Genomic DNA, 13,823 nt, shown 5'->3' with positions numbered 1-13,823 from the left:
AACTAATATGCTTTTTGCTGGTCTGAAATATTTGTTCCTTGTTATGTGGTCATTGTTATGTTGTCAGTGGAGCAGTGGCTCTTGTATGAAGCCTGTAAATGGGGCGGTGGAGCAGGTAGTGGTAGTGTCGCAGCTTCAGTGTCCCCAATGTGATCTTTTATTTATTTATTTTGAGGATAACCCCTTGAGATGTGGCATCTCATTTTCAAGGGGGTCCTTGCACTGGCGTCACCTCGAGGGTGATTTCCTGCCTCATGCCAAGTGTTTATAGCATCAACGAAGCTGACTTTATGTTCGGACAGTTAATGCTCTAGTCATGTCTGTTGTTGCCCAAATGAGGATGGGTTCCCTTTTGGGTCTGGTTCCTCTCGAGGTTTCTTCCTGATGTCGTCTGAGGGAGTTTTTCCTTGACACCATCGCCATAGGTGTGCTCATTGGGGATAGATTAGGGATAAAATTAGCTCATGTTTTAAGTCGTTCAAATTCTGTAAAGCTGCTTTGCGACAATGTTTATTGTTAAAAGCGCTATACAAATAAACTTGACTTGTTTGCAGAACATGTATTTTTATATGCAAAATGATGATGAGGGGAAAAAATAGCTTCTTTTTATATTCCCCTACATGTAAATTGGCTTCATCTGATAAGACAATGTGTTTGAATGATGTACTTTTTCTTCAAAAAAAAAAAAAAAAACCACACTTTTGCACTGCTCTGCTGTTTGGGGTGCTGATATGCTGTAATGCCTTTCTCTTTCATTTTTTAAAATCTGTTATTTCCTTTTTTTTTTAATTACTTCAGCTGTCTTTTAAGATTATTTTATTCTTACTGGTATGTTCAACTCTCAGTCCTGCTGCTCCTGTTTTGCTGATGGTTTTAATTTCACTTTATTCAGGACGAAAACATGAATAAGTTCATTGTCGGGGCCAAAAAACGAGATTCTCACTCATCTTGTTAAAGGGTTCTCACTGATGTCGAGCTCAAGCCCCACTGCTGTTGAGCACAAACGGGGAAGTTGCAGATGAAGACCATGTGTAAATCATTCTCTGCCTGGTGTTTCTACAGGAGCATCTCCTGCCATATCCAACACTTTCTTCCAGTTCCCAGGTTACAAACCTTTTAATCCCCATCTCTACTGCAGAGATTTTTTTTTTAAACCTCTTCTCCTACTTTCTGTATCTTTTTTTTTTTTCTTTTTTTTTTGAAAGTAATTGAAATCTGTTCTCCATTAGTCCAGAGCCTCGGACAGTGTACTGTGTGTTGACATTCCTGAAACGGTAAAATTCGCCAAAATCCTTCGGCCTGATCAGAGCCAGACTTCTGGATCCCTTTAACGGATTGCTCACTGCTTGGCAGAGCCATTTAAACCACTTTTTTATTCAGAGTTTATGTTCTGGGGTTATTTGGCTCTGCAGGTGCACGTTTCGCTTGTAGTCAGCTGGCACTTTGTTGTCCGAACTGTAAAGACTTTTACATGAGCCTCCTCAGTCGGTGTTCAAATAAACAATAATGCATACAGCCAGTCCTTTTTGGGTCTTACAGACAAGCCTCTAAATATCACCAGGTCCTAAACATTGTCCCTCTCTTCGTCCTTTAGACACTGTCTCCTATCGGCCATGGTCGTCCTGAGTCCCCTGTCTACACCAACCTGCGGGAGCTGAAGGTCTCTCAGTCATCCTTACCTCCTGTTCCTTCATCCTCTCCTCTGCATGTACTGGGGGACTGGGAGACCCATAAGGACGTGAACGGAAGGCACTTTTATTACAACAAGACCACCCAGGAGAGGACGTGGAAACCACCACGCTCTCGGGACACCACCGGGGGCAGCCGAGGAGACACCGCCAGCACAACTGATATGGAGGTGATGCGCTAATGTTGCAAATGTGAAAAGCAGCACATTTATTGTTTACAGCACAATGATACTGTTCCTGATGATGAGAAATTGGGGTTAGTTCTGTGTGCAAATTCCAGCTGAGTGTGTGCAAACAGGAGGAAAGGCAGAATGGCTGGTCTCTACCCAGCATGCACCTAGATGATGGCAAAATTCGTGCTTCTCCAGCTCAAAAATCCTGCTGGTGTTTCTGTGTGACTGATGAATTAACCAATCAGATTTTGATTTATAGGGGACGGGACCACAAATTTATCGCCCTCGGCCCTCTCGAAGGCCAACGCAAGCTTGCCTGCGAGCTGGTGCCGTCAGCGCAGCAGTGAAGTCACCTTCCAACCGGTGTAGCGTTCATCAGTAGTGTTAACGAATGCTAATAAAGCAGTCAAGCCAGTGCTATCGAGAGCAAATACGGTAGCACAGGCTAACGACCGAGAAACTAAGATTTCAGTCTCCAGACTCCTCTTCCACACACGCGCACATGCTCGCAACAGCATTTTTCACTCATACTTAAGTATTCGTTTCCCAACGTAATTTACTTACTTTTAAAATCAACATTGGTAGCGACACACAACGGAGCGACCTGGCAGCCTGTCACTAATCCTTTGACCTGTTGATTTTTTGCCGTGTCTGGCCAAGTTAGCTCTAATCATAATGGCTCGCCACGGATCTGGCAATAGTGCTGGAGTTTTCAAAATTTATTGTTTGGAAGATTTTTATTATTTAAAAATGGACAGCACATTAGCCATTTTCAGACAGAATTAGCTTTACGTGAAGATCTGGAGTCAATCACTACGCGAGTGCTACTGTTCGGATTTTTATTTCTGTCTCGACTGACCAAATGTGATCTTCCCTCTGGTTCCCTTAGAAAATTTCTGACCAAAAAAAAAAAAACCCCTTGTTTTTGGAAAAACTGTGTAGTGGTCTGATCATTTTCATCCTGTCCGGATGGACACCTTTTGTGGTTTTGCAGGCAGATGCTTCCTCTTGCATTGGAAGTTTTGACTACTCCTGCTTTCTTCTACTCTTTAGCTGCTGAGTGTGCATGTCCATATGAAACACCTCCTAACTCATGAAATTAGAAGCGTGTGGAAAAACGTTACAAGTGTCAAGATAATTTATATTCACGCATGCCATAATACCGCGCAACCTTTAGTTTTCTAGACATAAGTTGTCAATTCTTAATTATCTAACATTCAATACTACTAAACATGAATATATTTGTCAGTAAAAATATATAATTGTCAGTCATCCAATAACATTACTATATTCAAATTTCTAATCCATATAAAACGACCAATGAGCACATATGAGCTCGTAGGAATAACGCCCATGTTGAAACTCGCGTCCCTTTAAATCTCGTCACAAACATGTCGTCATGGGGGAGATGAATATAGCTACACTGCTAATGCTAGCGACTTTATTTGAGCACCAATTAAAACATGTCTCTCATCTTGTTTGTAATTATAAACAAGATGAGAGACATCTTGCAAACCAAGTGGGGGGGGGGGGGGGATGTAGGAATCACCCCGTCTGTCTGTCTGTCTGTCTGTCTGTCCCCATGTGTCTTGTAAGCGCAGCAACTCCTAAACGGTTTGATGGATTTTGATGAAACTTAACACAGTTGCAGTATACCACCTGAAGATGTGCATGAAGGAAAATAATCCCGGTCCAGTGTTTCAAAGGGGAGATTATTCAACTTATTCCCTTACATAAGGGTCCGTCTCAGAAACTGGTCTCTCATTTGGGACATTATGGTCAAAAAATACATTTTCTAATTTTACTTTTTTTTGCATTTACCTAACACTCAATGTTTCTTTTGTCATGTTTAATAAGAATAAAGATAGTATCTTGCTTTATCCGGCCTCCACTGTGGAAAATATTTTTGATTACAATTCAAATGCTTTTGTAAAATTGATTTCCATATAAAATAACTCCATCATGAAAAATTAAAGCCCCTCCTTCACAGATGAGTGAAAATATTGAATAAATTTCCTCTTTTTGATTGCTTGGGTTAAAAATGCCAAGTTATGATGACTGAATTGATTATTCACTTAAATATAAATAATATGATGCAGTTTGGGGATTTGATTTGGCGAAACAGGACACAATGGAAAACTCAAGAACACACCGGAAAGATGAGAATAACGGAGGTGGTAAAAGAACAGCGACTGTACCGGCTGAAGGTCGCGCGGGTCTCTGCTGCGGCGCGCGAACAACGGGACATCACTACCGCACCGGACAGGGCAGGGGCGGGGCAAAATGTCTGGCCGTAGATTCTATCAAAAGTTGGATCTAAATTGACCATGGTTGCAAAATATCAGCCAAAAATACGCAAACACTACGAAATATGAAAGTAAGATGAAAAAGAAACATTCTGTTGCCTCATACTGCAGGACTAAAACAAAATAAAACTGTCAAAACTCCCCTTTTCAGTGATAACGTCTGAACAGATCACCCGCGTAACAGAAAGACCGCAAATGGAAGCATGAACAACTTCTAACTGCTGGAGTGGAAAATTCCATTCGACACATGCAAATTGTTAATGTGTGTCCTTCCCCACACACAAATAACACACTACGGTAAAAAATAGACCACAACTCATTTTATAGCTCAGAAATTCATACAAGACCAGCTACCATCGTAACATATTCTGTAAGAAACATATTCTATACCTAACTTTCAGCTTTCATTTTAAAAAACAAAATCGCAGATTTATAACTAAATGTTTATACGGCGTAGTGATTTTAAGTTCCTACTTTTGGTGAGGTCGTGACCTTGACCCTGAGGCTTTCCGTTTGGATCAAAACACACGATCGTATTGGTTTTGGGTCTGCGGAAAACGGAGTTACGACGGTGATCAAATATTTTGCCTGATGTTTCATTGCGGTTATGATTATTCTGTGAGCGCACCAATCCTTAGGTGGATAAAGTTACAACTTAAAATACAATTAGTGATAACTGTAGACTTTTCAGTGGACTATGACCTTTTTAAGTGAATGCGATGTAGTCAACCATTTATCATGTCCCAGATCAAGCTGCCATTTTTCCACAAATTTGCAGAATTTTTTTGCCAAATTCTGAAGAGTATTCACATCAAAGATTTAGTTTTATCTGTATTTCTTTCATCATTTTATTTCAAATTAAAACCAACATCACCATTCAAAACCATATAGTTTATTGAATGTGAGTATATTTATTGGGGTTCCCCCACAGTACCCAGTTTCTGAGACAGACCCAGATGGCGTTATATGATGACAGGCTCGTAAGCGCAGCTCCTCCTAAACAGTTTGATGGATTTTGACGAAATTTTACACAGTTGCAGTATACCACCTGAAGATGTGCATGAAGAAAAATGATCCCAAACCCAGGTCTTAAAGCTGCGTAAGAAAATAAGTATGTCGTCATCTGGTGATGTGGCGACTCCTAGACCTGTTGATACCCTGTAAAACAATTTTTTTTTTAAATTTATGATTTAACGCTTCAGTTATTTGAGATTTACTTTACTTTCTTATTCAGAGCCTTAAATTTAGAAGAGACGTGTACTGTATGATCATCAAAACTTTCTACATTATTAATTTGTGAATATGATTCTCAAGTTGTTTGTGTGCAATATTTTATTTTAAAAACTGTTTATTTGAAGATTTTTCATTTTGTTAGAGGTTGAGGGATGCACTTGATGGAAAGAATAAAAAGAAAATTAGGAAAGTTCAAAGAACATATGGAAGAAAGCAAATTAGGATTCAAGAGCCCTTGAAATGAAAAGCTGATCATCGACATCTTTGCTAGTCACATTGGTGAAGCGGAGAGAAAATGGATTGTTAGCCTTGGCTGGCAGAGATGGGTCTTCCAGGGATGAAGAAATGGTGGATTGCTTCTATATATTCATCAGGACATATATTTAGTGAAGCAAATGAATGTGAGAGACGTGCCGATTGATTATTGTGTCACCAGCTGAGGATAGAGCAGTGCGTTTTGTGGTTCTCACCCTAAACGATCATCCGAAAACCAGCGTTCAGGATTTTCTTTATGGAATGGAGAGACTTTTATCCTAGATTCCAGATAGTGTTAAAGCTGTAGTTATGGGAGACTTCAGCGTAGACATTTTCACGCAAAACAGGAAGACAAAGAAACTCTTGATCTGTGCAAATATTATGGATTTCACCAGTTGTGCAAGTTTCCCACACACAGAAGAGAAGGTCTTATTGACCACTTGTACACACACATTCATTTAGAAGATGTCATTCTGTCAACAATACCCGTGTACTATAGTGATCTCCAGCGTTTGTCTGCAGCCATGCCATTCAAGTCTTTGCAGTAAATTATGTTGAGTTTTTAAAATGGTGCATGCATATAAGTAATATTACGAATATTCCTGGCCAAATCAGTTGATTTTATAGATACTTATTAGGGCTGTAACGATACACCCAACTCACGATTCGATTCATATCGCGATTTTTGACCCACGATTCGATACGCCCACGATTTTTAAAAAAAAATTTTTTTTAAAGTAGTAAATTTGACTTATTAACATTTACTTACTTACATTAACTATTTAATAACAAATAATTCAGACCACTGCAGAGAATGAGTAATATGTATGCAAAAATGAACAAATGTATATCCAAAGATTGTTTTATTTCTCAAAATAATACTGTTGAGCCGGAAGCTCTGTTTTTTTCGGTTCTGAAAAAGTCATTTTTCCAAATTGTGTAAATCCGTTAAGATTTTTTTTGGGAGGGTGGCTCTCACTGTCTCACTCTCATAGGGCCAATGATTTTCTGTGATAGCGGAAAACAGATGGAAATTACGGAATTTTTATGGTGAAACATTGCTCGCGTGTCAAAATGTAACTGCCGCAGAAGGCTTCCGCCCAAGCAGACATGCCTTCAGTGTTGCCAGATATTGCTAACGTTTTCCACCCCAAAATATGTTCAAAACCAGCCAAAAAGCACCTAAACCTGCCCAATCTGGCAACACTGCATGCCTTTCCGGTCAAGTGATCGTGATTGGCTTGTGGCACACCTAGCCAGCCAATGAGCTGCTTGTTTACAGATTCGCTCCCCGCGTCACAACCAGAATGGCGACCGCTTAAAAGAAATGAATGCTCTGCCAGTGGCGAGTGTGGACGTTGCGTGACTCGCAGAAGATTGTCGCAGGTCGGCGAAAAAACGACTTACTAATAGATATAAAAAAATAAAAGTAATTTAAGTAAGTTTAAAATGTAATTTAAATAAAAAGTAAAGTATTCATAAATTGAAGTTTGGAAGCGCCTCTGTTTTTGGGCTGAGGAGAAGTTTGAAAGGGTGTACCGCGATTCTGCCTTCTTGTATCGCAATACGGATCGTGGCTCTGCGTATCGCGATTTCAATTTCGATACGCATATCGTTACAGCCCTAATACTTATCCATAAAATACACAACAAATGGGAGCATTTCTTATTGAATTGTTTTCAAAAAATGAAGAACATGAATATGTATTGTTTTCAAAAATCTTTAATCAACCAATTTCGGTTTCCAGAAGGGAGATGATGGAGCACAGGATTCATAAATCAATTTGAAATGGCTTTATTCAGTCTTCAAGAAGACGCGCTGTGTTTGCTCGGTTTCTTAATGTGTCCTTTCTGGACTTTGCTGTTCCATTCCATGAAATTGTACCAAATGGATTTAGATCCCATAGGATTTTGAATCCTGGTGTTGCAGGGGTATCAGGGTTTTTTTTTTTTTTAAGTTCTCACACCATTCCAGTTGACATTTTGTTACGAGAGGGAGGGGGGTATTCTGTAGTGAGTTTGCTCATAGTTCCAGTTGTTTTTATGATGCTGTGGGTTTTTTTTTTTTGGGGGGGGGGATGGTTAAATTTTTTTTTTAAATGTATTTAAACATAGCTTTTAATAAAAATTCCTCTATGGTTACTGTTACTTTTATACCATACATCAGAAAGCATCCACATCTGTCTTACTGCTCCAGCTGTTAAACCAGTGTAAAAGGGGTAAACTGTTATGCAGGAGACTTTCTGAACTACAGAGATTTCACAGACATGACTCATTTTACACACAAACCGTCTATGTTCGGTGAACAACTTGTTATCCGCATCATGCAGACACAATGCATAGAATGGCGTCATTATTACGTCAGTCATACAATGACGATACTGTGTGAAACGGCATCAGTGGTGGTGTGAGCAGTGTCCTGTCGCCCACCCATACTGTCCGCTCACACCAGATCAGTTCATTTTGAATGTGCGAGCCGTTTTAGGGTGTATGTGGATCGGAGTGTGTGTTTTAACTAGGGCAGAGTTGAAGTAGGTCTCTCTTCTTCTATATATAAACCCCTAAAAACCCTGTTGTGATATTTAAGACTCGCCCGATTGTAAGTGACCTAGCTTCACACAGGATTTTGTGGTACATCTGTTGGTGTTATGTAAGGTTTTTCTGTGGTCAGAGTGGATTAGTGTAAGCGTCCTGCCAGTTATCGAGAGTACAAAATGTCTCGATGCAGAGGTCTGTATGGCTGGGTGATGTGATGTGATGTCAGTATTGCAGTATATTAGTGTGATGTTCTGGTGGGTTAAGGCTCTGGGTTACTGGTAAGAGGTCGAGCCCCAGCACTGCCAAGCTGCCACTGTCGGGGCCCTTTAGCAAGGCCCTTAACCCTATCAGCTCAACCACATTGAACCCACATAGAGGTGAGCAAAAGATGTAAAAAGATTATCTCGAATGTCTAGCGTCAGTGTCCTTATAACTCCATTACTGACTATCCCATTAGATATTAAAATGTACTTTGTGTTCCATTTTCTTCTTTTATTGCTGAATTAAATATGAAAACGGTGCCACTCGTGTAGTGGAGAAACACCTCAGCAAAGCTAAATATTGCGGTTTATATTGTGTATTGTGAAAATATCAAGTATTGTGACGTTTTTGTCCTGATTAATAGGAAACTTGCACACAACTTTTTCTTTTGCTGTAATGCAATACTACCATCTTGTGGCAGAACTTTAGAATAGCCGAACAGTCACATGTAACTGAAGCCTGAGGCATAATTTGTTATATCCAAGCTTCAGGTGTTTCTCGCACCAGGCAACATCGATAACAGAGATGTATTGTGCATGTTCTATAATCTCCGGAGTTTGTTAGAAAGCGTTAAAGGCACACTCCAGGCTATTCAGCATGATTTCTGTTTACTGTTTGATTAGCAGAGATCATTTTGACACATTTCCCTATACCCCTAAAATAAAATCTGGTTTCTAGTCTTACGACTAGTGTGCGCTCATTTTTGCGAACAGTGTTTGCTAGTGGTTATGTTCATTAGCAAATGTTTACTGGAGCAAGGACTAAAATGTCCAGAAGAAGAAAAAGAAACCTTTGTCACATGCACACTTGAAGCACAATGAGATTCATTCTCTGCATTTTTTTTTTTTTTTTTTAAAAAGATTTTTGGGGGGCTTTTTTCACCTTTATTGGATAGGACAGTGTAGAGACAGGAAATGAGTGGGAGAGAGAGAGACGGGGAGGGATCGGGAAATGACCTCTGGTCGGAATCGAACCCGGGTCCCTGGATTTATGGTATGGTGCCTTATCCACCTGAGCCACGATGCCCCCCATTCTCTGCATTTAACCCATCTGAAGCAGTGAACACACGTGCGTGCGCGCACACACCCAGAGCAGTGGGCAGCCACACTACAGCACCCGGGGAGCAGTCAGGGGTTCGGTACCTTGCTCAAGGGCACTTCAGCCCAAGGCCGCCCTACGTTAACCTAACTGCATGTCTTTGGACTGTGGGGGGAAAACGGAGCACCTGGAGGAAACCCACGCAGACACGAGGAGAACATGCAAACTTCACACAGAAAGGCCCCCGCTGGCCGCTGGGCTCGATCCCAGGACCTTCTTGCAAACCACTGCACCACCAACCAAGAAAGGAGCATCACAATATTTGTTTGGGATACAGAGCCTTATCACTTTGAATCTGAATATAATGATGACTCGCACAGAAGAACTCATGAGGGAACGGGTACTGCCAAAGCAAGCAGCGGATGTGGACTAAAATATATGAAGTATGGAAAATAAGATGACAAAAACTCCAACATGAGTTAATTTAATTCCAGATTAGTGAAGCTTGGAAATACATAAGCACAAATTATTGTTGAATAAAACTACAAGAAATGCATTGCTAAGACAGTCTCTCGTGCCTGTGTCATCCTTGAGATGGCCAGTTGTAGTTTTATATTTGGATTTTAATATACTTGTATTTTAACTTCAACAACTGGTCCTCCGAAGTGTTTTTGTGTTGTGTGTGGGTGGGGTTTCCCTCATTTTAGTACAGAAAAGTGGGTCAAAATTCTTGTCTATAGTAATCACACATACAGTACAGATACAGTAGAGCGGATGCAAATTCGGTAGAAAGAACATTTGCTTCAGTGTTTTCAAGCATTCAGATCTGCTAGTACATACAAAGCTGCTCTAGGCAGAACAGAAACACGAGGAACAGAGTGCACTGTTAACTCGAATTGCTCTCTATCTTTTTCCTTCTTTCTGTCTCGCTCACTCCCTCAGCCGCTGTCGTCTGAAGAGAACTGCCTGAGCACGCACTCCAGTCAGTCAGACAGTCAGTATGGCTCGCCCCCGAGAGGCTGGTCTGAAGAGCTGGATGAACATGGCCACACTCTTTATGTGTGCGAGTACAATAATGAGAAGGTGCTGGTTTGTTTTTGAGCTCCTCAATCTGTGCAAACTATACATGTGTGTTAAGATGATCTCTCCTCTGACTGTGACCTGATTCGGACCGTCTTTTCTCTCTTCTGTATGTTGTAGTGGATAAAGCATGTGGATGAGCAGGGCAGGCCGTATTATTACAACGCTGACGGATCCCGCTCTGAATGGGAACTTCCTAAAGTAAGAAACCGCACGTATAGTGAACTACGCAGTCGCACTTTTGACCCGTCACTTTAGTTTAGTGGTTGAGTCTATCCTCCTAACCCTGAAGATACTACTCCTGTGCTCCTGATATATGGCGCGCACACACACGGGTCCGTCTCAGAAACTGGTCTCTCATTTGGGACGTTATGGTCAAAAAATACATTTTCTAATTTTACTTTTTTTTTTTTTTGCATTTACCTAACACTCAGTGTTTCTTTTGTCATGTTTAATAAGAATAAAGATAGCGTCTTGCTTTATCCGGCCTCCACTGTGGAAAATATTTTTGATTACAATTCAAATGCTTTTGTAAAATTGATTTCCATATAAAATAACTCCATCATGAAGAATTAAAGCCCTCCTTCACAGATGAGTGAAAATATTGAATAAATTTCCTCTTTTTGATTGCTTGGGTTAAAAATGCCAAGTTATGATGACTGAATTGATTATTCACTTAAATATGAATATGATGATACATTTTGGGGATTTGATTTGGCGAAATAGGACACAATGGAAAACTCAAGAACACACTGGAAAGATGAGAATAACGGCGGTGGTAAAAGAACAGCGACTGTACCGGCTGAAGGTCGCGCAGGTCTATGCTGCGGGGCGCGAGCAACGGGACATCACTACCGCACCGGACGGGGCGGGGGCGGGGCAAAATGACTGGCCGTAGATTCTATCAAAAGTTGGATCTAAATTGACCATGGTTGCAAAATATCAGCCAAAAATACGCAAACACTACGAAATATGAAAGTAAGATGAAAAAGAAACATTCTGTTGCCTTATACTGCAAGACTAAAGCAAAATAAAACTGTCAAAACTCACCTTTTCAGTGATAACGTCCGAACAGATCACCCGCGTAACAGAAAGACCGCAAATGGAAGCACGAACAACTTCTAACTGTTGGAGTGGAAAATTCCATTCTACACATGCAAATTGTTAATGTGTGTCCTTCCCCGCACACAAATAACACGCTACGGTAAAAAATAGACCACAACGCATTTTATAGCTCAGAAATTCATACAAGACCAGCTACCATCGTAACATATTCTGTAAGAAACATATTCTATACCTCACTTTCAGCTTTCGTTTTAAAAAACAAAATCGCAGATTTATCAGTAAATTTTTATATGGCGTAGTGAGTTTAAGTTACTACTTTTGGTGAGGTCGTGACCTTGACCCTGAGGCTTTCCGTTTAGATCAAAACACACGATTGTATTGGTTTTGGGTCTGCGGAAAATGGAGTTACAACAGTGATCAAATATTTCGCATGATGTTTTATTGCGCTTGTGATTATTCTGTGAGCGCACCAATCCTTAGGTGGATAAAGTTACAACTTAAAATACAATTAGTGATAACTGTAGACTTTTTAGTGGACTACGACCTTTTTAAGCGAATGCGATGTAGTCAACCATTTATTGTGTCCCAGATCAAGCCGCCATTTTTCCACAAATTTGCAGAATTTTTTGCCAAATTCTGAATAAAGTATTCACATCAAAGATTTAGTTTTATCTGTATTATTTCTTTCATCATTTTATTTCAAATTAAAACTAACATCACCATTCAAAACCATATAGTTTATTGAGTGTGAGTATATTTATTGGGGTTCCCCCACAGTACCCAGTTTCTGAGACAGACCCAGATGCAAAAACCCACTGCTCAACTTGCTCTTCACTGACTGCTGAAGCCACTGCTGATTGAAGGAACTCGTTCTCGGCTTATAGATCAAACGGTGAAAAATGTAACTTAAGATTCTCATCCAGAGTGTGAGCACATTCTCTCCCACAGTTTCTACATTGTCGCACTCTTTTTAAGATGAAATCATAATTTAATGTGTGACTACAACATCATTATTGTTCGCATACTAGTTTCTGTATATTTTGGACTTTGTGCATCCACTAGAGGGCAGGTTAGAGCCAGAACAACCTGACTGTCAGGGTTCTATATTAACCTTTAAAATGTTAACGACTTCCCAACTATGATTTGTAGATATGTTTTTGTAAGTTTGAAACACTATATGGACGTAGACAAACTCTGTTAACTTCCCTTCAAAACTTTTCCATTATTAGTGTTGTCTCAAATCACATGCTCTGAGCTTCGTCTTGAAAATATCAAGGTGATTTATGTAGTTCCAGATTAATATGTAGAGCTTAATTTGAAGGTTTATTTGTTAAGTAAATATGACTAGATAATTTGTTGGAAAATCAAGCTAAGAAATTTACAGTGCCGAAAATGTACTAAGAAATGGTTTAGAATAGAACACAAAACGCATTTTGAGACCTCTGTAGTTTAAATCGGCTGCTGATGTCATGGCGCAGTATGTGTGTATGATCTGCATGTTAAAGTGCCATTCCACCATTGGATGTATTCTTTGGCATAAAATACAATATATTTTGACAACATATATAAATGGTATCACTAGATAGAGAAATCTTTTAACTTCAAAATGATATATCAAACATAATTTTTTGACAACGACAAGTATATTAATTTTGCGACCAAAGTCACCTACCCTTTTAATTTCCGCGCGTGTCATCATCGGCAGGTTCCCCTTCTTGTGTACCACGTGACGTGTGACGTGGCACAGATTATCAGCAATGGCGGATAGAACGCGATAAAAATAATACCAATAAATCTAGCTAATACCAATAAATCTAGCTAACTGAAAGATTAACTCAAAATTTTTCGCAATTTTTTTGGCCCCCATATACGAGGAGAAATGACTCTCTCACTTTGGGGGTTTCCTGGTCTAAAAATAGACCGACACGTGGTACACAAGAAGGGGAACCTGCCGATGGCATCACGTTTCACTACCGCGCGGAAATTAAAAGGGTAGGTGACTTTGGTTGCAAAATTAATATACTTGTCGTTGTCAAAAAATTATGTTTGATATATCATTTTGAAGCTAAAAGATTTCTCTGTATAGTCATGTTGTCATAAAATATATTGTATTTTATGCCAAAGAGTACATCCAATGGTGGAATGGCACTTTAAAGCTAATTTTTGAGGATAACCTGCTGAACAATT

General features: G+C 39.8%; 1 protein-coding gene across 11 annotated transcripts in view; it reads left to right on the top strand.

Moving 5' to 3' along the window:
• The window catches only part of arhgap12b (Rho GTPase activating protein 12b), a 117,225-nt gene that overhangs the window by 77,687 nt on the left and 25,715 nt on the right, over positions 1–13,823 (top strand). For 6 of the 11 annotated variants that reach the window (XM_060940129.1, XM_060940125.1, XM_060940126.1 and 3 more), the window contains exons 3-5: positions 1,595–1,858; positions 10,434–10,574; positions 10,692–10,772. In XM_060940129.1, coding sequence (XP_060796112.1) covers positions 1,595–1,858; positions 10,434–10,574; positions 10,692–10,772 — 486 coding nt within the window. The remainder of the gene's footprint in view (positions 1–1,594; positions 1,859–10,433; positions 10,575–10,691; positions 10,773–13,823) is intronic. The other 5 variants (XM_060940131.1, XM_060940130.1, XM_060940127.1 and 2 more) reach the window with 2 other exon arrangements.

This window comes from Neoarius graeffei, chromosome 14 (assembly GCF_027579695.1).
Source record: "Neoarius graeffei isolate fNeoGra1 chromosome 14, fNeoGra1.pri, whole genome shotgun sequence".
Taxonomy (NCBI): Eukaryota; Metazoa; Chordata; class Actinopteri; order Siluriformes; family Ariidae; genus Neoarius; species Neoarius graeffei.
This window is presented reverse-complemented; position numbering and strand designations above follow the sequence as displayed.